We start from the raw sequence: 27306 nt of genomic DNA, 5'->3' as shown, positions 1-27306 counted from the left end.
TGGTTATCATAAAGGAAGAGAGTTTTCAAAGGCTCTTTTTCCTTTTACTGCTTGATAAGTAGCAAATTTTTCAAGAAATATTTTTTCATAACAATAACAGATACCTATTCCTTCTTACGCAATTTTGAAGGAATTAAAATTAAATACAAATTCCTAACTATTGGTTTAGCTAAGATACATTTTTTTTTTGGGTAAAAAGGTGTAGAAAAAGTCAAAGTTGTATATTTATAGTAAACTTCAAAAGTTCTAAATATATTAGGACATTTTAAATGATTCAGATAAGAAAATATTTAATAACCAAAATTTTAGTTGATTTCATGTCAAATGACTATTTTGTCTAATGTGAACTATATTTTAAATGGATAAAAAAGACGAACGACATATCGCTAAAGGTTTTCATGTTTTTAATATAATATAGATTAACTATACAATGACACTTTTTTGGGGTTTCCTTTGCCAAATGTAATCTAAGGCAAAAAATTTGCCAAATTCTATTATGTGTTGTCGCTTAGTGTCTATTTTCCTAAAATTTATAAAGGTATATGAGTCTTCAAGGTGTAGAAAAAAATAGACTTAATTAGTTAGCGCGGCCACTTTTTGGCCGTGATATTAGGGCTTGGTCACCTTCTACGTTGTAATGGAAAAGTAGCCACTAACATGATTAAATTGACGTTTTTCCCCAATTAAAACACGGAACACAACTCCAGTAATCAGTACTGAATTTCAAAGTTTTGATAAGTGAGCCCCTAGTAAACTATGCTGAAATTCAAAGATTTGCTGAATTTTCAAACCCATGAACGATTCATAATTATTTGAACTTTTGCTTAAATCCAGGAACAATTCATGATTTTTGAATTCATATTGTACTTTAATAAGTTTGAACCTTTACTAGTGCAAAATCCAAAATCTAGGATAAATTACTGGTTTTTGAACTTTTACTAGTACAAAAAATCCATGAAAGATACTTGATTTTTGGATTCACATTATATTTCAATAATTTTTAACCTTTAAAACAAAATCTAGGATAATTTACTATATTTTGAACCTTTAATAGTGCAAAAATATGAAAATTTAGGAATGATTTTTTTGAATTCACTCGTATTTTAGTAATTTGTAACCTTTAAATACAAAATTCAGGATATATTAGTACTGGTTTTAGACCTCTTACTAGTGCAAAATCCAGGAAAATCTAGGAACATTCATGGTTTTTGAATTCACATTATACTTCAACAATTAAGAGCTACTATTTCAGTTCATTCAAACTCCAGTAACAATTTCTGAATTCCGAACTTATAAATATTGGAAATTCAGTAGTCATTTTTGGAGTTCTTTTCGTGTTTTAGATAGAGATATTTTTGTTCATACTTATATTTTCGTATTAAAAAATACTTCTTTGTCAAGATAATATAAACTGTGACAAAACTTTAATAGCCGACCTAAAAATTGGCTATTTACCAATTTCATCCAAAAAAAATTCATATTTTATGAACGTGAAATTCAAGAGGCTAGAATGTGAACTCAAGGGGACAAATATAACATCATTTGGAACTTTGGTTGGGAAGAAAATGTTACAACTATTAAAAACACTTAAAAGTTAACTGTGCTTTTCATTGTGTGTTAACAGGATTTGAGATTTCAGTATAACTGTAAGTTAAAACTTTGGGAGAGTTTCTTGAAAATCTTGTGAAATGCCAATAAGATCGAAAACATATTTTTTTTTTTCTGGCGAAAACATTTTAAAGACAGCAGAAAAGAACATTAATGGACGTGGTACAATTGGCGAGAAGGAATGCTGAGGTGTGAGCAATAAACGTGTCATTTGACAGGTCAGCTAACCGGACCCACTTCCTTTTGTCCGTTTAAGTTCCTATATCACACTTTTAACGCCAGGTATTTCAAACGGTATAAGACACGTGGCCTCAGACTATTTGCGGTGCTCAATGAACATTGGGCGCAATATAGTTGGACCCATATTCTCTGTCTCTATTTCAAGCATAAAAATGCTAACTTACGCGTAATAGTAAACCCAGAAAAAGACAAAAAACACTCTACAGGGTAACATGCAGACAAAAAGGGTGCGTACTGCGCAAGCTGGCTACTATAGTGTTCAAGCCTCTGTTGCATTCTAGTACTACTCCCTATTTATACTACCCGTATACATCGCAGTCTTTTCCAATTCTTTCTCATCATTTTCTCCCAAAACCTTCTCTGTTAGTATTTCTTCTTTCTGAAACCCTTGCAAATCCATTTTCTGCAAATCGCCATTTGAAGATGCAAGAAAACAAAACGTAAGTCACTTAATCAAGTTTTCTTTCTCATATGTGTATACACAAATATAAAAATTCTTCATTCTAAGTATTATTCTTCCATGCATACGTGTATAGTACTATTACTATAAAGAGTAAACATCGATTGACTCAAGTCAAGGATCAGTCAAAATCTCTTCCTTTCACTTTATTTGGTATATTTTCTGTTTTCTTGATATCGTGTGCCCTGTTTGTTCCTATATTTTCTAATCCCTAAAAAATCAAAATCGATCCATCCCCAATTCCTCATTCCTCACGCAAACAAAAAGGAAAAAACCCAGGTCAATTTTGGTCTCCATCTTCTCCGATTTCTCTGCCAGTGACCAGCGAACTTCTGCGTTTGGAAGTTCTCGCTGCTCTCCGTCTCCGCCGGCGCTACTCGTTACTCCGACAGTCCGACAATTCCACTCCGCCATTGAACTGGTTCGAACTTCGAATCTCTTATATTTTCTTTTCCTTTTTTTTTGCTTCAAAGTTTCAGTTGTGGTGTTAAATTTCTCTGATTTTTGGTATGGTAAATATTCTTGGGACAGTACACTGGGAATAATTAGTTAGCTTTTATCAAAATTTTGAGCTAAAATGAAACTGTAATCTAGTATCAAAGTGGAAAAAAACTCATTTTAAAATGTTAGTGAACTTAGTGTGGCTTCTGGGAGATGAAATATGATAACTTAGCATTCCAACTGTTGACTCGTTGGAATTCTTGAATTTCTTGCTAATTTGTATAGGAGTCTGTCACCACTTTCTGGAGCTACAGTACTAGTATTGGTATCTTTTTGTTCCTTTTGTTTATTTAATTGTTGAGGAATAATATGTTTTAACTACTTTATACATTCAGCAGATTGAAGTTGCAATGAACTTGTTGAAATTTTACAACAAAGTATCAGCAGATTGAAGTTGCAATGAACTTGTTGAAATTTTACAACAAAGTACCAAAAATAAGTTCGGCGTCTCAAAATCAATCTAACCGAGAAGAAAATGCCGATCAATCAGATTTCCCCTCACATTCTTCTCTAAGACAAGAAATTGATACAAATGGTCCAAAGTCCGATCCAGCTGAAAGAACAACTCCAATATTGGAGTATCATCCAAACCATCACGATGAAATAAAGAGGACATACATTCAAAGTGGTCCTTGCCAACCTCGGTATCATGACTTCCCTCAATCTGACTTTTCTGGATTTAAGCGTCGTTTTAATCCTAAATGGTTTGATGAATTTAAATAGTTGGAGTATAGTGTAAATACCGATGCTGCATATTGTTTACCTTGTTATTTATTTAAGGGCGAAAGTATTCATCGATGCACCTATTTGTTGGGGAATTTTTTTTCTTGTTCAAGTTTGAACACCCTTGAAAATTTTTCTAGCTTCGCCACTGGAGATGCTGTATATATGTTATATGTATATGTGTATGTGTGTGTTTGCGTGTGTGTGTTTCCTGATTTTTATTAGTATATCATTTTATGTTTCTAGTGTTTAGTATATTGTTTTTGCTTTATACCTAGGCTTTTGCTAAGGTTGATTTTAAGGGGGGTGCACCAAAGTAAATTATATACGTATAATTTATTTATTTATTATTTATGTAACTGCCATTTGTTTTTGGCATGTGGTAGGTCGAGCAAAAGGCAGAGTGAAGATTTTTCAGCCGAAACGCCAAGGAAGAAACCAACTAGGGCTCTAAGAGTCCAAGTTGATTCAGATGAGGAAGTTGGCATTGAAGAAAAAGTTTATTATTTTCGGGTTCTGTTGCCAAATGGGATAACTTTAGAGTTGCAAGTACGTGAACCGCCAACTGAAATGCCGGTTCAGGATTTTGTTATTGTAGTGAAGCGAGAATGCCTTAATGTTGGGGGAAGAACAGAGTGCGGCCTGAAGTCCAAACGACAGATTTATTGGACGAGCAAGGATTTGCATTTTGTAGATGCTTTTGAGAACAAGATAACAAAGACGTTGGATTTCAGGAATCTTAAGCCTAATTACAAGTCTCATATATTAAGGCTTTGTGTATGTCTGTTTTATTTTGGCTTTCATTATTTGAAATTTCTCGTTTATTTTGGTCCCATTTGTTTTGTTATTGGTTGATTTTTTTATTTATTTAAAAAAAGTAGTATTTGAAGTTAAGTTGAAAAAAACAAATTCGGAAGTTGAAGTTGTATTTGGACATAAAAATAGAGTTGAAGATTCTGAGTGAAAAAACTTTGAAAACCTAAAACCTATGTTTCAAACTTCAAATTCCATATTTGAAGTTTTAAGTTGGCCAATTTGATAAGCAAACACTTATTTGAGAATTTTAAACAGACATTTATTTTTGGACAAATGGTGCCTTGTGCATTGAAAGTGTAAATATTTTGTTAAACCTGGAATTACCTAATGCAAAACTTAAATATGTAAATATTTTTACGCTATTAGTGCATAGAACTTAAACTCTTTTGTTATTTCTATTTTCCATACAGGATGGTTCAGCTGAAGCAGATAAATATGAGGTTAGTACTTCAGTCTCTGGCTGCTTGCTATTCAAGAATATATGGTATATACGTTAACTGAGTGTATGGTTGCATTTGACAGAATATGTGGGATCTTACACCGGATACTGATTTATTGAAGGAGCTACCCGAAGAATATACTTTTGAAACTGCGCTTGCAGATTTGATTGTAAGAATCTAATATTGCACATAACTTTCTCTATTTATGTTGATCATTTTAAGCATTAACTTCATGTCAACTGTATATCAGGATAATTCATTGCAGGCTGTATGGTCTAATCAAGCTAACCAGAGGAGATTAATAAGGTATGGAATTTTGAAGCTGGATAGCTCAATAAAGCATGTACTCAACTCAAACTCTTAAATTATAAAATTCTTAATGACTGGATATAGTGTGATAGTTACTAAAGACTAATTTTTTTTTAAAGATGTTAATATATACTTGAGAGTATACCAATATATTGTTCATCCTGGGAACGAGTGTCAAGTGTTTTCCTAAAATGGTGATCCCGAAAAATCCTCCTCTGTAACATGTAATCTTGTTTTTGTCCTGTTCAGTTAAAATTGCATACTAGAATACACATGAATCTTGCCTGAAACTGGATAATTTAATTCCCCAAGAAACTTCTAACTCAGTTTTCTAATCATTTTAACATCTTGCAAGTGTGCCATTGTCAACTGTATCCTTTTTCTCTTCGGATATTATACAGGATGGTTTCAATTTTCCTATTCAATTCAGTTCATGCTTCAACTAACTTCTTAACTAAATGATCCTTTTGATATTGCCGCCTAACAATGAATTCCAAGGATTTATAATTTATTCTTATCGTGTTCTGCATGTGCTCACACTTATTTGTTTGACCTGCTGTTTGGCAGTAGATGTGTAGCTCTGCCCTTGTGATTAATCGTGACCATATCTTACTAAGATTTGATATTGTCTTATTTCCTGTTGGCTCCTACTTTTTCTTTTCACTGGCTTTCACTTAACTTATGTAAATCTATTATGTTAAATAGCGCCTACGGCTGTTTCATTGTCTTGATCAATAGCTCTGCATAAGATGTTTCATTATCTTGATTAATAGCTCGTATCTCATACTCCCTGAAACCGTTTACCAATTCTCTTATTTTGCAGTCTAAAGTTAACTGAGAAGAGGATCACAATATTTGACACAGGCCCTGGTATGGATGGAAGTGCTGAAAACTCTGTAGTGAAGTGGTAAGTTGTTCTTTCACAGATTTACCTGGGAACTTGTGAGTTATCAGAATGACGTGTACTCAGGCTGTAAGTTAACTTTGAGTTCTAAATTAATAAATACTTTCTTATGTGTTGCATAAAGCGGTTCTTCTTGAGGTTGGCACCAAGACACTTGAATCAGTCCTTAAAAATGGAAGTTGGTGTCTTAGATGGTTCAAGATTTAAGTTATATGGATCAACAACTGTTCCTCAGAAACGCCTCAATTTCTCTTTTCTTTTGACTGTTCTAGATCATTCCTTTTGATGCATGAAGATCTCTCTCACATATAGATAGATTATTTTTCTTCCGTGTCTTGTTCTTTTGAAAATAACTTCCAGAAAAATCAGAGGTCTGTTTTTGTATCTGCTATTTGAATTTATGTTAGGTCTATTTGCACTTACCAAAAAAAAAGTTTATGCTAGGTCTATTTGTTACAATGACTATCATTTGGTTTTGAAAGAATTTATCTTTAATTGAGGGAAAACCACTTGTAGCAGATATGGAAACAACGACTTAATGTCTTCTTTTAAATAAAGGATGTCAAAGAAACTCATACACTTCTTTGATGGCTTGATGCATTGTGATGAAAGATGAATACAAAGAGTAAAACGCTTCTGTAACACTCAGGGTCTCCAGAAAGTGATCAATGCAGTGCCCATAGTTTGTCTAGACTGCAATCAGATAAATAGAACTGAAGAGTTGATGCAGTGAGAAAGCTGCATGTATTTTACTAATCTGCACCTAAACGACAATTATCTTCATTCAATTCTTTTGTGATTTCTATCTCAAAGCCAGCTTAGGAACTTGATACTGTTTTCTTGAATTACGTCATCAGTTTTTTCATCTTTACTGTTATTTAATGCACTTTCATTGTTATTTTATTTTTTTATTATTTTTATTATGTGTCGTATGTTTTCAGGGGAAAGATGGGAGCTTCTCTACATAGATCATCGAGATACAGAGGCATAGGAGGAAAACCTCCATACTTAATGGTTGTTTTTTAACTCCAACATACAGTTTGCTTAACCGTATCCAAAAGACTTCTATTAGAAATGAATTTCCAATACACAGAAATATCTATTTACTGTGCATTTGTTGAGTTTTGAATCTCCAGGCTAGTAACAGGTCCAGCTTGAACTTAGAGACCGGTAGTTACACATTGTAATGAACTCATGCCTGATTTCGGTCTTATCATTTCCCTGCAACTTGGCACTGTCAAGTATCCTGTATGTTGTCTCTTAAATGTTTTGAACATAAATGAACTCAGTAACACAAGATAATCTCAATTTTGAACTGGATTCTGAAAAATCTTGAATCATCAATGACATATTCATTTCTACCATTTCATAGTGTCTTCAAATTATTGGTTCTCCAAGACTGGCTTTCCCGTGATCAGTGAGATGGGCATAAAAATTCTTTTTGCATCCGTTTTGGCAACAAATCATGAAATGACAATTGCTGCCTAAAGTTTGTACTTATTCCAGTGAAGAGCAGCCTCTACGTAAAGTTCTTGTTGTGATTCAGAGTCATCTGATAACGAGATTTCAAGAGATACCTTTAGCCCACCTCAACTTGATATTAGTTTACTTTGCAAATTTTTTCCTTGTAAGGCTCTATATTGGGAACAGTTGGGAGTTATTCTTTTTGACATTTATTTACCTGTCGATTTGAAGGTTTAGCCCCATGGTACACACTAGTCTTTGCATAATTTTGTTGATGGTTGATAATCCATTGGAGGCAGAAGCTGAAATTCATAGTCAGCTATCGATAATAGGAAAGACCTATTTTTATACTATTTTGTCCGGAAAAAACAAGCAAAAAGAGCATTACTAGTATTAAAATGGAAAATATAATTTTCTTACCAACTTGTACTTAATAACTTTTTATCTTCCTTTTTTATTCCCTTTTCTTCAAATGCTCCTTATCTCTTAATAAAAGCTTGGGCTATTTTTGCCTTATGTAATTTGATTTTTAATTCATCCAACTAGCAAGCAAGGAATCAAACTACATTTTGTTTCTATATCTAGCAGTGTCTCCATCCTCTTGGCTGACTTTTGTTTATAGGTTATCTGACATGGTGATTACCTTTACAGCCTTTCTTTGGTATGTTTGGTTATGGAGGACCTATTGCATCTATGCATTTGGGAAGGTATGTCTTGCTAAAGTTTATTATGGCTTCATTTTGGACAAAATGAAGGACTTACTTTTCATCTTGCTGCCTTTTTGTAGACGAACCTCAGTTTCTTCAAAGACAAAGGATTCTAAGAAAGTATTTGTGTTACATCTTGAGAGAGAATCTCTGCTCAGCTGTTCTTCTTCTCAACAAACTTGGAGGGTGCTCATCATTGTTTAATATTGCTATCTTCTTATCATTTTGCCCCTCATATTTATATGCAGTTCTTTGTCGTTATCTTATCCTCTTAAGTTTATGTCTTTTTCCTTTCATTTAGACCGATGGAAGTGTTAGAGACCCCTTGAAAGATGAGATTCGAGAATCAACTGGTGGTAGCTTCACTAAAGTAAAATATTCTTCCGGACTCTTGCTGACCTTTTGATTAATAGAATCATCTTTAGTACCATCTTCCTTCGAAATAGAATTTTGCATTGACCTCCTATGAAGTCAATTTCGAGTCCATTTCCCACCCTAATATACATGATATGAGTGATATCTTGATTGATCCTTTCGGTGCAATCTTTGTGGTTCTTCATAGTGTTATGATTGGTTGTATCCTCCATGGACTGAGACCTTTTTCAATGTCTCGAAAAATAATCCCATTTTACTAAATTGTTTTTGAAATGGCTTATTACTGTGGTGTTTCCCAAATTATTTTTACGAATAAAAAATGTCTTTAATTGTTTAGGTTTTGGGTGTAGGCTGCTCATAGCATTTTGATGCTTAGTTGTTTTGGTATATGTTAACACACTGAACATCAATAATTTCCATTTAATTGTGGCAATAAAAGGTTCCATGAAATAAGTCTCAAACATGTTATGGAATTGTTGGTGAAAGTATATGATCAGCTTTTGAACGCCATTGTTGCTTACCTTATTGACAGGTTGAAATTTTTCATCCAAAGATGAGAAGCGAAAGCATACCGCAATTACAATACAAACTGAAGGATATATACTTCCCTTATATTCAGGTTAGTGGCTTATGGAGTTTATTTGATAAGTTGGTTTTAGAGGTTTATGTAGTAGCGCTTTCTGATCATTGTTTTCTGTTCATTACTTTCAAATTTGATTAATGGCATTGTTATATATGGCAACTAGGAACTTTGTTACTCTGATAGAGACTGAAGACAATGTGCACATGGGAGTCTTGTTATTGTGATTTTGAATTATTACTTGTTGCTTTAAGCTTCCCTTTTCATTTCTTTTGCTTAATGCATATTCCATTTATATTCCAACTTTTGTAGTATCCCTTCAAACTGGCCTTGCTGGGTTTACACGCTTCACACTTCTTTTCTGTGATTTGCATTTTTCTGTGTGTATGTTACAGATAATAAGTTCCTACTGTAGTATATTAATTTCTGCAGGTGTGGAATTTTGTATACCTGTTCAAACTTTATAGTTCCTCAACCTGCTTGGGTTGAGGCGTAGTTGCTGTGTTGTTGTTGCTCAAACTTTTAGAGCTCTTTCCAAAATTTATGTCCTATAGGCATTGTGATAACTAGTGTTTCAGTTGGATAACTAACATTAGAGAGTTCGAAAGTCAACTTAAAAGGTTTATGTGGAGCTACAACCATTGTTGCTGAAGATGCTATCTAGTCTGGTGTGTGGTGATGTGATGATACTCTCTGCCTTATAAGATTTGTCCTATGCACTCTGGCCTTCGATATCTTATTCATTATTATTTCATTGGGCAGTGTGATGAAGTATCAAATACAGGAAGAACCATAATGCCTATTGAGTTTCAGGTATAGTATCTATATATTAGAACTCAGTGATAATTTTCCTATACCATGCACTTGATGTCTTCATAAACGGTGGAAAGATACTTTTGTACAGCTTAGGTAAACATTTTTATTTTTTGGTATTATTTTCAGAAAATCATGAGATACCAATTAGTATCAGATGATTGGTCACTCTTTGTTGAGAACCTCTTAAAGGTCTTTTCCCTTCATGTTTTTTTTGTTTGTTTTTCTGTGATTCTCCACATGGAGTTCCTCTCTTTCTGGATGGGTTCTCATGCTCTTGATCTTAAAGATCACCATTTTTCTGGCAATGCTCATCTATTTGTTGTTGAGGATTCCTCTTAGCGTCTTTTCTGAAGGTTGCCAAATGAGCTGTAACTATAAATGTTATCCAATGTGGAATTTGTTCTTCACCATGACCTCTTATGTCTGCATGCCACAGTATCATTTAGTATTTTACCTTGCGTGATCTTGCTTGTCTCAAACACTTCTGGTTACTTGTGAACTACGTTTACTTAGTTTATCCTCTTCCTCGGCACGTTGTTCTCTCCATTTCTGAATTTTGAAGTCTTTTCTTACTGCTTCATTCTTCTGATGTCATTCCATTTTTCCATTCCCTTACTAAATAGTACTTCTGTAGTTCATCTTAGAGGTCCTCTTTGATTATCTGTGTGGCACTTAATTCAAAATTTTGAGAAATGAGTATGTGCTTTAATTGTTCGTCCCTCTTTTATCTTTTTTTTTTTTTGCCTTTTGTTGCCTTTGTAAAACATCAGTGGAGAAAGCATTCACAGTCTTTTGCATGTGGTCAGTTCACATAGTGGATATTATGTTTTCTTGTCCAACTTCTCTGAAAAGCTTTTTCTGGTAAGAAATTCAATTCAGCTTGTTACCTAAATTAGTTATCTAAGACAGATGAGGCACAAATGCTCTTATTTCACTGGAAAAAAACTGTTTTGCATTGAAGGAAGGTTCTTTCTGCATGTTCGTTTTTTGCTTGGATACCATCCTTTATCTAGCGCTCATGTTTTCTACTTGTTTTCCTATTTCTCTATGTTATAGGAGTTAAAGAAAAGCTTGTTTTCCTATTATCTTTTCGTAGATGGTGCTTTGTTTCTTTTCCTCATCTCTAGCATTTCCTATTTGTTTTCTTTCAAACTGGTGCTGGTAGTTGTTCTCTCTTTTAATCTTCTATTTTGTGCAGTTTCATTGACAGTTGCCCATGCCATTTGTTTTTTGATGACTATCCTGGTCTTTTTGTCATGCAGTTAGAGAGATAAGCTTTACTGACCATAAAAAAACAGGAAAACCATCATTTGAGTGAGAATTTTCAGCTACTATGAAAGTTTCTGACACAATTCGTCAGCTGTAGGTTGCCTTATCACCACAAAATAAGTGGCTAATTGGTCAAAATTTTGAACAATCTCAATGAGAGCACCTTCCATTTTTGTTAAAGCAAGTTCTAGTTTTTTTTGGGAACTCTCAATCTGAGCACCTTTTGCCAATTATATTCAAAGCAAGTTCTAGTAGACCTCTATTTCTTTTTCTGCAGATCTTTCAGTTGATGCAAATTTGCAGGTCAATGGCACTAATTTAGCAGAAATTGAAGGTGGAGAGGTGGCAACGACAAACTTACAGTCCTGCAATGGTCCTGAGTTTGTATTACAGCTTAGATTTCATGTAAATGATAGCACCAATGTAAAAGTTGGTTCAGGTAACATATACGTCATTTGTCACGACAAACACCTAGCAAGTATTTTCATTAAATCCTGTTATCACAGAGCATTTTATAGTCTGAGATCAAATTTCTCAGGAAAGAGATCACCCCTAGAAGCAAATGCTCGGCTGAAGTGTGTTTATCTTCCAGTGGTGCAGGTGACACTATACTGTCTCTAGTTCTGTATTTTGCAATGTATCTTGGAATTTATTTTGGTGTGCATACAGATCATGCACCTCCTTGTCTAAGAAAAAAGAAAGATCTTGCACTTAAAACCCTTCTTAAGGATGTGTGAATGCTTTTAATTGCAGGGTAAAGAGAGTATTGAGGTGATATTGGAAAAGCTAGAGGCGGATGGGTATGGAATTACAGAGAATTTTGAAAGTTTTAGTCATGTCTCTGTCAGGCGGTTGGGTCGTCTACTTCCGGATTCTCGATGGGTTAGTCGATCAGAATATTTCTTTTATTCATTTACAAATTATATTTTCGCCAATCTTGTATTCAGTCACTATCCATAATCTGCCAAAAATTACTTTCATAATAAAATTTCTCCAGACTTTGAAAGAAAGAGCATGTGTGCGTATTTATACGTTATTTTATGCTTGTGTTATTCTATATGAACTATTTGCTTTTTGTCTTTCTGCCTTTAGTTTCTTTTCCTTTTTTAAATATTCTCAATCTTGAACAGTGTCAACCATTTTTTTGTTTCTTGCAGGCTTGGCTTCCCTTCATGGAACCTAAGCTAAGAAAGGGTGATAGGGCTGAAGTCTTGAAGAGATGCTGCTGTAGAGTAAAATGTTTTGTAGGTAAAACCATTTGTACCAAACAAGTACTCCCAATTAATGAATAAGCATTTTGTTTTGTCATTGTTCCAAGCATCATAGAGCAATATTCTGCTTGCAGAGACCGATGCTGGTTTCAACCCAACACCATCAAAGGTACAAGACAACTTTCTTATATGCATTCTGACAACTTGTCAAGACATATATTCATTTCCTGGCATGCAAAATGAGGAACTAACCTTGTGAAAAACAAGAGAATACTCAACTTGTTGAATAGACTAGGGGATAATCTAAATGCAACTAATAATTCTTTACTTGGACAGTTGGAATCTTTCTATTCCAAACATATTCAGCCTGATTCTTTTTACACCACTGGACAACATAAACTTCATACACTATTTTCATTTTGTATCATTCTTTATACACCACTAGTGGGATTGGGTTGTTGTTGTTTGTTTGTTCCATTTTTTCTATATCTTCTGGAGAAATTATTTATTTTGTACCAGATTTTTTCATGTATTATGGAACAATCACTAACACATTTTTGAATTTGAACCTTCCCTCTATTTTTGTGCCGCTAGTAATCTTATCCTTTTCAAATACAAAAATTCAGTATTTTCCCCCCGAATTAGTGAATTTGATAGGATTCCTTTGTCCAGAATAAAAAGTGGTAGGTCAATTCTCATTAATTTCATTGTAAATGTGAAATAATTTTACAAATAAAAATGCGGGAGAGATAAAATAGATGCAACCCATCGTCTCATTAGCTGCCTTAATCTAATTGGGGTTCACATTGGTGGAGGAAAGTCAAATCCTTGATGTTGAAGTAGAAGGTCGTGAGCTCCACTGATTTCTGACCTAAACGTTAACCATGAGTGATGTATTCGATAGCTGCAGGTTCTGGGCACTAGAGGTACTCCAGATATATTACTCAAAGGAATCGGCACCAAGACAGAAGTTATTTTATACTTGTCGAAATTTAGTTACCAGTATAATGGATTTAGGCCCATCTTCTCTCCAGATCTCTTCCCAGTAGACCCCATATGATTGTCAATCGTAATGTCAAAAGTAGCATTATTGGAATGGAGGAGGCCAATTAGAGTTATATGGATGTAGAAGATGTGTATTGCCGACCCCAATGACTTTGGGATTGAAGTCTAGTTGACTGATTTAAGTTAGCAAGTCCTTATGAGGATCCATTCAATTGGGATGTTGTATTTAACAGAAGTGGGAGTTTTTAGGCATGATCATCTCTCCGTTTTTTATAATCAAGATATGCCTATGGGATGAGATTTTAGGGCTTTAGGGAGTCATACGGGAGATTTCCTAGTGAAAGTGAAATGATAGATGTATAAGGTATGCTACTAGGAAACATTGTGGTACTCTACCAACCCTTTGGAAATTGTACGGCTACCCTACTATTACACAGTGTAAATCAACTAAGCAGGAGTGAAGCCTTTCCCAACTCCATGCCTCCGATTTGTATTTCTTAAGTGTTGTTCCAAGTTCCAAGAATGATTTGGTTATATATGCATTTTCCTCTTTTCTCTGCTGAGATCTGCTGTATGTATTTGCACAGACTGACTTAGCCCATCACCATCCTTACACCATTGCATTAAGGAACTTTGGCAACAAGCCTTCTGAGAAAGAGAAAGGTAATAACTTTTGGTTTGCTGTACACTGTTGAAATGATTACTCACTACTATGCAATGAGATCTCTTCACCTTATGTTTCAAACCCTTTTAGATATTCATGTTGAGATATCCAAAGATGGAAAAAAGGTGACTCTCTTGCAAGTGGAGAAGCTATATCAGGACTGGATAATTCAGATGCATGATCGCAATGATGAGGAGGTTGACTGTGGAGAGGATCAACCTACTTTTGTACTCAGCCCTTCGCACAAGAAAGAGCTTGGTGTTTCTTCAGATGGTATTGATTGAAACACAAATCTAGTAAACCTTATGATAAATTCTTATAGCTGCACCATTTTATTGTCATCTTGCAGCCTGTTTTTGAATTGGTGCAATTTGTAGTTTCCCATTAATGTTAACTCATATCATTGTAATTTGTAATTTCAGTTATGAGAATTCATAAAGTTTTACGGAGGAAAGGAATAACTTGGAAATCAGGGCAGAAGATTAAAATTTTGAAGGGAGCTTGTAGGGGTTTCCACAAGAACAATGTTTTCGCCACACTAGAATATATTATTCTTGAAGGATGTCAGGGGGAATCAGGTGGTAAGTTTTCAAAATTTCGTGTTTCTTAGAGTATACTATTCTACCTGTTTAATTCCGAGTAGCTCATTATTTTGGTATCTTATGGCTAGCTACTGCTTAAGTAATTACATATATCTCTGCTGCATTATGTGTTAAAAATTCAGCTGTAACCTATCCATTGACGTTGTTATGATGTTGTAACATTTTTATCTATATTTTAGGTGAGGCTCGGATTATCTGCAGGTTAGTGATTCACTTCTTATATTTCATGTCATTGCTTGTCCGGGTCTTTAGTTCCCCTCCAACACTATTATCTGAATCTTTGCTGTCTTTACTATGATTACTTACAGGCCATTAAACGTCCCTGTTGAGAACGGTTCTCGCCTTATAGTTGATAAAGGGTGTGCTAGCATAGAAATCCGTGACTCAAAATCTTTGCCGATTAGTGTGATCGACACCGGAAAGGTTCTGGTTTTGGCTCCATGTTATTGCAGCTTAATTAAGTTGTTTTTGTTTTTTGCGTTCTCTACATATCTATCTTTTCTATATAATTAGTGTCATGTTTTGCAGTGCTTATCTGTTGATATTACGGAATGGGAGAACCAAATCTTGAAACACCAAGAGAAAAAAACTCCATCGTCAATTGACATATTAGATGCCAAGCAATGTGAAGACTTGGGCATTGAGGGGGTTAGTTTATAGAAGCAGCTTGCTTCTTTTAATTACTGATTTATTTTTGCGTTTACCATGATTTTCTCCAGTATTTTGCTCGTTTTTTGCATTTTTTTATCTAGTATTCCCTAAATTCATCTACTTCATCTACTTGGGGTCCAAGTCAGATGACAGTCTTTTTGTTAACGAAGATGAAGCTGAACAGCTGTGTAGGGTTCTTAACTTATTCAGCATGGTAAATAAGTTACTGCACTTGTGTCTAGTGGAACATGTTTCTGTATTTTCTTCAGAATTTCCTGCAAGGCTTATTGAGCATCTATTCCTTTGAATATCTTTGGAATTGATCAGATTTCAGCTGTGCTTGATCTTGATGGTACGTCACATTTATACTTGTTCATTGAATTGCTGAATTTGGTTGCAAATGCAGGCACTACCTCAGGATGTTGTTGATGCTGGACATGAGCCTCCTGAGGAGATTGTTGCAGTTGTTCGTCCAGCTTCTTTTAGCTCTAGTACTGCATCTGTAAGTTTGGATCAGAAATACATCATGAAAGAAAATTTTCAGATGACTCTAGAGGTCAAATTTGAAGCTGAAGCGGACGGGAAAGAACTTGGTCATATTTACTCTGGCCGAATGAATCCTTCGTCGCATAAAGGGTTTACTGGTCTATATATATTCCCCCTGAAGGAGAGGTTACCAGATATATTTCAGAAAGCAGGCATTTACCTATTTCGATTTTCTCTTGTAAGTGATATGTTCTTTATATCTCCATTTTATGATATACTGAATAACGTGTTTATTATCCTTGATTTTCCTTGCTATTGATATCTTTTTTCAGGAAGACAGTTGTACAAAATTTGAAAAGGAAGTGCATGTTAAAGCATTGTCTGCGGCTGCTAGTTGGAAACTTATAAGTGATGGGAAGACTACACTCAGTGTAAGGTGGGGCATCTCTATTCTAAACTGACTTCTTAACTTCTTACATACAGTTATGCAAAAAGAGAATTGTTCCAGCACCGAGTCTTAAGATTGCCATACAAATCTGATATCATTGATGTTCTTAATTCTCGTGGCATTTTTAAGTCTGTTAGATATTGTCTGAGAATATTTCAAATATTAGATTGTATGTCGGATAGATAGTCAAAGATTGTAGGTAGAAGGCGTGATCTTATGGATGCATTGTTGACTTATGTGTCTAGCTTTTGTGTATATATTCTCGATGTAATTTATCATTTTAAGTATGAAATGAAATACACTTACATCATTCACATGGTATCATAACCTCTACGATCTCGGTAGAGACTCAAATACTTTTTCCGGTTGCTTTTTCCGGCAGTCACTGCTCTGGCCAATTTTTTCCGACCACCTTTTCCGATTGCTTTTTCTGGCATCCACTTCTCCAGAGGATTTTTCTGGCCATCTCTACTTTCATTTGAGATACGTGAGGGTCGACCATTTATTCTAGTCTTACCCATCACATTCTCTAAAATCTCCGACGAAGTTTCCAGTCAGATCTCGTTACCCTCTGACCAGACTCCATTAGTAGTCTCCTTTCCCGGCCAGATCTTGTTTCCACAAGAAAACACTTGAGTTCAGAAAGAATAGGCACTGTAATCACATTTATCTGCCACCAAAATTTCATCTCTCAAGAAAAAAGAAGAAAAAAAAATCAATCTCTCTTGAAACTTTCCGTTAAGTTGTGGCTTTGGTGAAAGGAAGAAGAGTTGTTGGGTCTTGTATTTAGAGAGAGAACAGAGTAATTGGGTTTCTGATAAGCTTTTCCTTGAAGCTATTTCAAGTCCCACTTTATTTGCCTTTCTTTTACACGTATTGGGTTATTTTGTCCCCAAGTACCTTTTTATTGTTTTTTCAAAGAGTTAACTATTGATATCTCTTTTTCCTCTAAATCAAGCTATTATTTTGGCTTATTCTGGATTCTAGTGGAAGTTATTTGCAACAGGTTTTTACATATTTGACCTTTTCGGAATTAGAATCTCAAAATTTCGGAGCAAGATGGTTCTTCACATATAGGTGACATCAAACCATTCTTTTCTTCAATTTCGAATTCTCCCACTATTACAACTGTTAGATTACAAGGCAGTAATAGTTACATATCATAATCTTCTTCAGTTAAAATGTGGTTTATGGGTCAGGGATATGAAGAACATTTAATCAAAAATGCTAGTGATATTGTTGCTACTGAAAGGACTAAGTGGAATAGAATTGATGCACAATTGTGCAGTCTTTTATGGAATTCTTTAGATCCTAAATTACTCAACCTATTTCATTCTTGTAAAACTTGCTATAAAGTTTGGACTAAAGCTAAGACTTTGTATAGGAATGATATACAACGTATATACAAAGTTGTATCAGATTTAGTCCAACTACAGCAAAATAATCAAGATATGGCGAGTTATATAGGACAAACAGATACCTTAAAAGATCAATTTCTCTCTCATGCCACTATCTGCAAGTGTCACCACGCAATAGCAACAAAGGGATAAGTTCTTTATGGTTTTGGCACTGAAAGGACTTCGATCTGATCTTAGTCATTTAAGGGATCAAATCTTGGCAAGTTCTACAGTTCCTTCCTTAGTTGAAGTGTTTGCCCGATTGTTGCGTGTTGGTTCAGAAACACTTGATACTACTAAACTCGAGACATCTATGTTAGTTGTGCAAAATGAAAACTCACAGGAACAAAATCACACAAGGGGAACGGTAAAAGCTCTAGACCCTACTGCAACTATTGCAACTGTTAGTTTATAGATATTGTCACAACCCCTAGTTGCCTTCACTTCCGCTGCCTCAGTTGATCTTCTCCACAGCCGTTTAAAAAAGAAAGATATATCTCATTCAAATTTCACGCTGAGCTTTTGATATGCATGTCCCAGTACTAATCCAAGGAAGGAAGATATTCAAAAAAATCAAACAAGGATTTCCACCATTTCACTCAAGGCAAGGGAATGAAAAATTTTCTATTTTTCTCGTTAGAATGGATTGGTCGTACCTATCCAATCAATAATTGTTTACGACTGACTCGCTATTCACTCAGTTTTTGGGTCATAATCATTATGTAGAAGAGATGGCCAAGTGGTTTAAGGCGTAGCATTGGAATTGCTGCCACCCAAGTCTTGCAAAGCTTCAGAAAATAATTCCTAGTCTGTCCACGTTATTTTCTTTTGAATGTGAGTCTTGTCAACTTAGGAAACACGCTCGCACTTCGTTTGCCAAAAGAGTCAATAATAGGGTCTTGTCTATGTTTGACATTGTTCACTCAGATGTATGAGGTCCTAGTCGTGTTGTTTCAAGTTTAGGATTTCAATATTTTGTTACCTTAATTGATGATTTTTCTCGCTGCACATAGGTATTTTTAATGAAAAATCGCTCTGAATTATTCTCTATCTTTCAAAAATTTTGCACTTTCAATAAAGGTATTACGTAGTGATAATGCCAAGGAGTATTTACCATGAGTCATGTCATCTCAAGAGATCACTCATCAGACTTCTTGTGCATATACTACTCAACAGAATGGAGTCGCTGAACGTAAAAATCGGCATCTTATTGAAACTGCTCGTACCTTACTTATACACCATCATGTTCCTCTTCACTTTTGGGCAAATGTTGTTCTCACTGCTTATTATCTGATCAATAGAATGCTCTCTACCGTGTTGCAATATCAAAGTCCTCACTCAATTCTCTTTCTTGGTCAATCCCTATCATCTACCTTTGAGAGTATTTGGATGTACCTGTTTTGTTCATGATCACGGTCCTGGTAATGACAAACTCCAACCAAAATCTATTAAGTGTGTCTTTCTTGGATACTCTCGTTACCAGAAAAGTTACAAGTGCTATGATCTGAAAGCACATAAATATCTTTATCACTGCGGATGTAACCTTTTTTGAAACATCTCCCTATTTTCCAGTAGACACTACAGACAAGAATTTGGCTCCTCAAGTTTTGCCAGTGCCTATATTTCTTATGCCACAGGTTAGTCTTCCAGACACCCCTCAAGTTGTTCCCCATCCTCTTCAAGTATACTCCATGACTCATATATTGCTCCTCCGTCACGTACTCCAGTCATTCCTTCATCAGATGCATCGACTCCACCAATTGCCATACGCAAAGGTATGCGTACTACTCGACAACCAGAAAGATATAATTGTTTAAGTTATCGTTGGTTATCCCCATTATACTATACCTTTGTATCTACCCTATCTAATGTACCTATACCAAAGACTATTAGTGAAGTATTGGAATATCCAGGATATAGAGATGCTATGATCAAAGAAATGACTACTCTAGAGACCAGTAACACTTGGGATTTGGTCAAGTTACCAGAGGAAAAATCTACTGGATGGGTCTATACGGTAAAAATGGGATCAGATGGAAAAATCGATCGATTGAAGGCTTGCCTTGTTGCCAAAGGATACACCCAAATCTATGGCCTTGACTACGATGATACATTCTCTCCAGTTGCCAAGATTGCATCTGTTCGACTGCTTATCTCCTTAGCAGCAATGCATCAATGGCCACTTCATCAACTGGATATTAAAAATGCTTTTTTGCATGGCGAGTTCGCTGAGGAGGTTTATACAGAGCAACCTCCTGGGTTTGTTGCTCAGGGTGAGTCAGACTTAGTATGTCGTCTAAATCGTTCGTTATATGGCCTCAAGCAATCTCCGAAAGCATGGTTTGGTAGATTTAGATTTGTTGTCCAACAATTTGGGATGTCACGGAGTGAAGTAGATCACTCTGTTTTCTATCGACATAATGGTCCAGAAAAGATCATGTTTTTGTCCAACAATTTGGGATGTCAATGTCGTTTATGTTGATGACATTGTCATAACTGGAAATGATCAAGAAGGAATATCTCAGTTAAAACAACATCTATTCAAATATTTTCAGACCAAAGACTTGGGGAAGTTAAAGTATTTTTTGGGAATCGAGGTAGCACAATCTAAGACAGGCATTGCTATCTCAAAGAGAATACGCTTTGGACATACTTGAAGAGACATGCATGTTAATCTCTAAACATGCTGATATTCCTATGGATCCAAATTTGAAACTCGTTCCTGGACGGGGAGCCATTGGAAGACCCTTGCAGATACCGAAGACTGGTTGGTAAATTAAATTATCTCACTATCACACGACCATATATTTCATTTGCAGTAAGAGTGGTTAGTTTCTCCAAGCTCCTTGCAGAGATCATTGGGTGAAGTAATTCGTATTCTCAGATACATAAAAAGAGCTCCAGGACAAGGACTGATATATGAAGACAAAGGTCACAAAAACATTGTTGGATATTCTGATGCAGATTGGGCAGGTTCTCCGTCAGATCGACGTTCTACTTCTGGGTACTGTGTCATGATTGGAGGGAATCTAATCTCTTGGAAAAGTAAAAAGCAAGACGTTGCTAGATCTAGTGCAGAAGTACAATACCGAGCTATGGCCACATGTGAGCTTATTTGGTTGAAACAACTCCTCCGAGAGTTAAAAATGTGTCGAATTCAAACAGATGAAGCTTATATGTGACAATCAGGCTGCCCTTCATATTGCCTCTAATCCCGTTTTTCATGAAAGAACGAAACATATAGAGGTGGATTGTCATTTTATTCGGCAAAAGATAGAGTCTGGATGCATTGCTACCAGCTTCGTCGGTTCAAATGACCAATTGGCAGATATGCGTACTAAGTCCCTTAGAGGAGCTCGGATTGAACACATTTGTAGCAAGCTTGGAGCTTATAACATGTACGCTCCAGCTTGAGAGGGAGTGCTAGATAATGTCAGAGAGTATTTCAAATATTAAGATTGTATGTCGGATAGATAGTCAAAGATTGTAGTTAGAAGGCATGATCTCAGATATGCATTGCCAACAGCTTTGTCAGTTCAAATGACCATTTGGCAGATGTGCTTACTAAGTCCCTTAGAGGATCTCGGATTGAACGCATTTGTAGCAAGCTTGGAGCTTATATCATGTACGCTCCAGCTTGAGGGGGAGTGTTAGATATTGTCAAAGAGGATTTCAAATATTAAGATTGTATGTCGGATAGATAGTCAAAGATTGTAGGTAGTAGGCGTGATCTCAGGGATGCATTGTTGACTTATGTGTCTAGCTTTTGTGTATATATTCTCGATGTAATCTATCATTTTATGTATGAAGTGAAATACACTTACATCATTCATACAGTCAAAAGAACGGAGAAAATAATTAATTACCGCATTGTATCAATAAACATATGATATAGAGGAGAATTAGGATAAGAATATGATCCTCATGTATGATTCGATAAAGAAAATATGTTCTTTTTTATTGGTCCATTTTCTGAAACTCCCCATTAGCCACTTACACTGTATGCATTTTAATATGAGTGGTAATAAAGGTAAGAGCCATTACAAGATTAGATATAAATTTATGTGAACTTCCTTGTCTTAAAGCTTGAACTATTAATGAGGGGACACTTCTATTCATTTATATTTTAGCTCTTCAACATGCTTCTGGCTGATTCTTAGCCATTTGCCAAGCACGTTGAAATATTTTTCTTGGAGGGTGGTGGTGACACTCAAACTCTAGACTCTGCCTACACTGATTGTGTGAATCGCCTCATCTAATGTTTTAATTATTAGAGAAAGACACTTATCTTTATTTGGGTCTTCAACAAATTTAAATGCCCATTTTCTCTTAATTCTTTTGCATTTGCAGTCTATGAATGAATGGAGTTTGATTTAATCTGTTGAGGACCTTATCAAATTATGCATGGATAGGAAATAGAAAATAATCTTTTTCTTATAATAGTCGAATGAGTTTCATATTCAGCAGTATAATGCTTGAGTTGTTTCCTTAATAATGCCTTGTTTTCAATATTTCTCAGGTGAGTTATTATTAAACCTATGGAGCAATTATTTTCCCTTCAATTAAGAGCGTCATGCAACATTTTATTTCTTTCTCCATTTGCCTTAAGTATCTCACTTATCAGCGATTAAGAATCAGCATCTAGTCTAAGATGCACGTGGTAGTAAACTTCATAGTAAAACCTTACAGTTGTTGCATCGTAGCATATTTTACTTTACAGTCTATTTTCCTATCTAGAGGTAGGCCAAATAAGAGGTGGGAAGAGGTGATTAGGCAAGACATGGCGCAGCTTCAGCTAATCGAGGACATGACCCTTGATAGGAAGGTATGGAGGTCGAGGATTAGGGTAGTAGAGTAGGTAGTCTAGAGTGTTAATTACAGTAGTATTGGCACGCAATCTTGCTTTCTGTTGGTGGTAGGTTTTTATGACTAACCGTTGTTTTCTTTCATTGTTGATCACCTTAATATCTTGTTGTTTTTATTCTGCTTTTATATGGCTTTTTGGTACTGTCCGTTCTTGTCTATATTTTTATTAATGTGGTCCTTATGCTTTCCTGAGCCGAGGGTCTATTGGAAACAGCCTCTCTATCCTCACAAGGTAGGGGTAAGGTCTGCGCCGTACACACTACCCTCCCCAGACCCCACAGTGTGGGATAATACTGGGTATGTTGTTGTTGTTGACTATTTGTTTCACCTGCTTATAAGCAACTCTTTCACTTCGTGACAAAGTTTGATGGCGTCTAAATGTTCTTTGGCAGGGTTGGTTCTTTTTTTCCAGAGGTTTTGAGCGTTGCATGTTATGATAGATTTTCCAATCGTATTCCATTCAAGTTGCACACAAAGATAAAGATGAAGTTAAGTTCTAGTTGCAATGCTGTTGAGTCCAAGTGCAGTTATGATCAATTCATTTCACGTGACAGATATACGATGAAGTTTAAGGTGACATTATATGATCCCAGCTTCAAGTCCTTTACAATACACTTGTCAAATCTTCTTTAAATAAGGAACTATATCAAAATTTTCCACTCTTCAGAATGTAATTATTAAAACTAGTGACTTGGATAAGATTCGACCAAGTTATGAAGCTACATTACATATATGTTCAAAGGATGATCCAGTTTCAGCAGCAATTCCTTGTACAGGTAACTGTTATATTATTTTGTTTTCCGTTGACTGAGAATATATGATATATGTTGTTCCTTAGTTGTTTTCCTCTGTTCATAGTTATTCCTGGACCTTTGCAACACGTCCGTCTGCATCCTGTAGATTTTGGCAAGAAATTGGTTCCAGGAATGATCATTGAGGAGCTTGCTTTGGAGGTACGCCGTACGTGTAATGGAATTTTAGTTCAACACCCTACTATCACCATAAGATGTATTGAGTGTCATGTAGAAGTAAAATTCAGCATTTCTTTTAAGACATGTACAATAGGAAATTAATATAAAAAAGAAATAAATATGTACAATAGGCAATTTATTAGAAAAAAGGTGTCCAATGTGCAATTTATTAGAAAAATATAGGTGTATATAGGCTCCTTATTTCAGGAAGCAAGAGAAGGCACTACTAGTACTAGCAGCAGATGGGATCATCTGACATCTTAGATGGTTCATTCATCTTGGAGAGTGTTGGAAATTGCAAAAAAGCTTATGTGGAATAAAGCAAGTGCCTGTTCTAGGTATTACAACAACAACAACAAATTTAGTAGTTTCCCACAAGTGGGGTCTGGGGTGGGTAAGATGTACGCAGCCTTACCCCTACCCCTGGGAGGGCAGAGAGGCTGTTTCACATAGATCCTCGGCTAGAGAGCGACTGAAAAAGAAAAGGTAATTGCAACAAGTAGGAATAATAACAAGATGAAATAAGATCGAATCCAAGAATGCAGTCAAACTCTAGGTAGTAATAGCCATCTATGAATAAAAGATATCATACTAACACTAATGTTAGTGAACTGAGTAAGACACAGAGAAACGCTCGACTACCTACGAACCTTCTACACTAATCTTTGACCTCCACACCTTCTTGTCTAGGGCCATGTCCTCAGTCAGCTCCAACTGCACCATGTCTCGCCTAATAACCTCTCCTGAAGACTTCTTAGGCCTACCTCTACCCCTCCTGCTGCCCACCGAGGCTAACCGCTCGCACCTTCTAACTGGCGCTTCTATACTTCTCCTCTTAACATGCCCAAATCATCTCAACCTCGCCTCCCGCATCTTATCCTCCGCAGGGGCCACTCCCACCTTTTCCCGAATAACTTAATTCCTAATCTTATCCAATCCGGGTATGCCCACACTTCCACCTCAACATCCTCATCTCAGCTATTTTTAGCTTCTGGGTACCTGGTCTAGGTATTGATGAGAAAAAACAAATTATGACCGGCAACTTTTGCGTGTGTGTTGAGTTTAAGTGGAAGTGTTCAAATTCCTATATCCTGCTTTGAAGGATGTGAGATATGTTGCTTCTTCTTTACAACAAAAGCAACCACAGGAGAGCCATAGTTCCAAAGCAAGCTCTAATGAGTCTGCTTTTTGCTTCCCAGTATATGACCAGTTTGACATAAATCCTTTTGCGATTGGTAGAGTATTGCAAGATAGTGTGGTATCTACATCCTTTGTCTTTTTCTTAAATGTAAACACAGTCATTCTTGGATTTTTTTCTATTTTCTGAAAAGGTAAATGCAGTAGTCCTTGCGTTTATTTTACATGATATATGGTCCCTGTATGCTTGTCAATGAGCATTCTTTGTATCTGCTTTCAATAATACTACATGATTGATAAAAACTGAAATCTATGATTGCTCAGCTTCCAACTTAGTCTTCAGCTCTCAGGAATCATGGTGGCTGTCTTGTTTATCTTGCTGTATTACTTGCCTCTTTACCCTCCTTGACAGAGTTTTCAAAGTTGTTTCCGATATCAAATCTGTACAATCAACCATTTATAATAATTTTTCTTTGTCATACCACGACTCTATTTTTACTTACAATTCATCAATGTTGGTGAAAAGCAATTGTAACCATGCATCAGAAGAATCAATTTTGTACTACGTTTACGACATGAGGAAGAGCATATGCCTGTTGTTTCTGAAAATCGCAAACTTAGAAACTGCTTGATAGATAACGAAATCTTCTTCACTTTGTTGATGTAGAGAAAAAACTTACTTTCGTGTCTCACTTGTCTATTCTTGTTTTATGGTTTCTTAGTGCATGTAGCTCCAGTTGTTTTTCCTTGTTGTCCTTTTGTTACCTGCAGTTCGTGTGGTTGTATATATTTTTTTTTACTTTGTCATTGATACAGACATTTGACAAGTATCGTAATCATATGAGAAAAGATGAGCACATCAAGCTGATGCTGGAAGGATTATGTTTACTAGAAAAAGGAGATTGCTTTCTGAAGGTGGTTGCTTTCCTTTTTTCTCTTTCTGTTTTTTGTACATCTAATAGTCCAGTTGGTAAGAGGGGAAAGCACATTGAAGAAGATAGTTTGTAGTTTTTTCTTGATTTATTAGCTTTATAGCAATTTGAAGTGTGAGAATTATTTCCTTTCCTTTTTAACTTGCTCTATCAGATTATTTACGACAAGATTTGTATTTAGGGATGTCTCAAAGTGTCACATACTTCTCAGCTGACAAGAAGTTTCAAGGAATCAGATGCAGACGCAAACATGAACCTCCTATCTTGCACAATTTTTAATTAATTTAGTCTTTGCCACGACTGCAATATGCAAGTTTAGCTAACTATTTAGTTCCTATGCAAGTCAAATCCTGTTGGTGACCGTGTATCTGGGAACTTATGTCATTTAGTACGTTATCAATGGTCAAATGCTACAGATAGCAGGGATTCTTTATATGGTTCTGACTCTGGGAGAAATTGTCTAAGGTCTGCAGATGACCAATGTATTGAATTTTTGTCTTGAAACAGCCCAAAAATCTCAAATTACCTTATTCTGTTTAACCTATCTCAATAACTGGTTTAGATCAATCATGTTTCTTCTATTACTTGTTGGTATGGTTCCTTGATCCATTTATATTTGGGCTTAGTTATATTAAGATAGTAGGTGTTTTCAAGGTCATGTGAGCCAGTCAGGAGTTGTCTTAGTTTTAGCACTTGTATGCTCTGTAACTTGTATACATGTTCATATATGCATAGACGCATAAGTGGTTTTATACATTACACTTTCAGACAGATAAATTAGCTAAAGCATCTCTATCTGCAATGATGGCTTGGTGCGTGCCTCTTGGTGTTTTATGTCTTGTTCTTTTAAACTTGCTTGTTTCCAATTTCCTTTGCTTTTTTCTAGTTCAAATGGTGTAAGTTCATCAAGTTTCTTGTTTCTTTTTACGCTTTTTGATCCACAGTCAATTGGATATTCTAAGCTTCGTATCTCGTGATATAGGTTGACGTTCATGGGTGTGTAAACCTTAATGGAACCTTGAAGGTTACATCAGGATATGGTAAACCTGGTATGTGCTTTAACACATCATCAAAGTTGTTGCAGTAATGAAGATTTTTGTATTTTTTGATCTAACGTCATGATCCAAAATTCATAACCTGCGTAAACTTCTTTTCTGGGAGTGATGTCAGACTACCAGTATTATTGCTTAGCAGTGTGCTGAATGCTCTGGTAATCTTGCTTCCACGGTAACTCATTTGACTTCATCGATCGAGATGTCCTTATGAAAGAGTCTCACCAATGTGGTTTGGGCTTTAGTAGTAAAAAGGAAGACTTTTTCATCCTCTTGGATTAAGTAATTTGCAGATCCAATATGATGTTTTTGCGTAAATATCTTTTTTCATAGTTGCATTAAGACTCCATTTATTTGGTGGCAATGAATGTGTGGGATAAAGGTGTTTGAAGAATTACAAGATCAGTGGTCCCCAGTCCTTTAACCAGTTATTTATTCTGCCCACAGTTTTCCTTTCTATTTTTTCTGGCGATGATGTAGTTCTCAAGAAAGAGTTCCAAACTGAAGAGAGATGGTTGCGAGTTGCATCCAAGGTTTGTCAACGCTCCTCAATCCTTTAATTGTTGCCAATAGTTCAATATTTCCGTGTCACAAACCATTGTCCATATTAAATAATGAATGCATGGCTTCTTCTTTTTTTGTGCTTTTTAGTTTCTAACATTGGCCTTGACA

The 27306-nt window shown here is 35.6% G+C and overlaps 1 protein-coding gene across 8 annotated transcripts in view; it reads left to right on the top strand.

The window, feature by feature from the left end:
- The first annotated feature begins 2139 nt into the window (after nt 1–2139).
- Nucleotides 2140–27306, top strand: part of LOC104101890 (structural maintenance of chromosomes flexible hinge domain-containing protein GMI1) — a 30234-nt gene continuing 5067 nt past the window's right edge. Inside the window, exons 1-32 of one of the 8 annotated variants that reach the window (XM_009609431.4) lie at nt 2140–2288; nt 3148–3453; nt 3919–4309; nt 4759–4788; nt 4871–4957; nt 5039–5094; nt 5921–6004; nt 6943–7015; nt 8117–8172; nt 8253–8358; nt 8474–8542; nt 9080–9166; nt 9890–9940; nt 11516–11651; nt 11751–11812; nt 11966–12094; nt 12370–12460; nt 12558–12592; nt 14016–14091; nt 14183–14365; nt 14515–14673; nt 14874–14895; nt 15003–15117; nt 15223–15342; nt 15752–16069; nt 16164–16267; nt 22935–23115; nt 23210–23318; nt 23401–23495; nt 25467–25565; nt 26565–26631; nt 27082–27167. In XM_009609431.4, the coding sequence (XP_009607726.1) occupies nt 3209–3453; nt 3919–4309; nt 4759–4788; nt 4871–4957; nt 5039–5094; nt 5921–6004; nt 6943–7015; nt 8117–8172; nt 8253–8358; nt 8474–8542; nt 9080–9166; nt 9890–9940; nt 11516–11651; nt 11751–11812; nt 11966–12094; nt 12370–12460; nt 12558–12592; nt 14016–14091; nt 14183–14365; nt 14515–14673; nt 14874–14895; nt 15003–15117; nt 15223–15342; nt 15752–16069; nt 16164–16267; nt 22935–23115; nt 23210–23318; nt 23401–23495; nt 25467–25565; nt 26565–26631; nt 27082–27167 (3522 nt within the window). In that variant the 5' untranslated portion in view covers nt 2140–2288; nt 3148–3208. Of the gene's footprint in view, nt 2289–2331; nt 2730–3144; nt 3454–3918; nt 4310–4758; nt 4789–4870; nt 4958–5038; nt 5095–5920; nt 6005–6942; nt 7016–8116; nt 8173–8252; nt 8359–8473; nt 8543–9079; nt 9167–9889; nt 9941–11515; nt 11652–11750; nt 11813–11965; nt 12095–12369; nt 12461–12557; nt 12593–14015; nt 14092–14182; nt 14366–14514; nt 14674–14873; nt 14896–15002; nt 15118–15222; nt 15343–15751; nt 16070–16163; nt 16268–22934; nt 23116–23209; nt 23319–23400; nt 23496–25466; nt 25566–26564; nt 26632–27081; nt 27168–27306 lie in introns of those variants that run through there. The other 7 variants (XM_009609433.4, XM_070197246.1, XM_070197244.1 and 4 more) reach the window with 7 other exon arrangements.

Source organism: Nicotiana tomentosiformis, chromosome 3, assembly GCF_000390325.3.
Source record: "Nicotiana tomentosiformis chromosome 3, ASM39032v3, whole genome shotgun sequence".
Classification (NCBI taxonomy): domain Eukaryota; kingdom Viridiplantae; phylum Streptophyta; class Magnoliopsida; order Solanales; family Solanaceae; genus Nicotiana; species Nicotiana tomentosiformis.
Note: the sequence above shows the minus strand (reverse complement) of the source record. Positions and strands in the feature narration are given on the sequence as shown.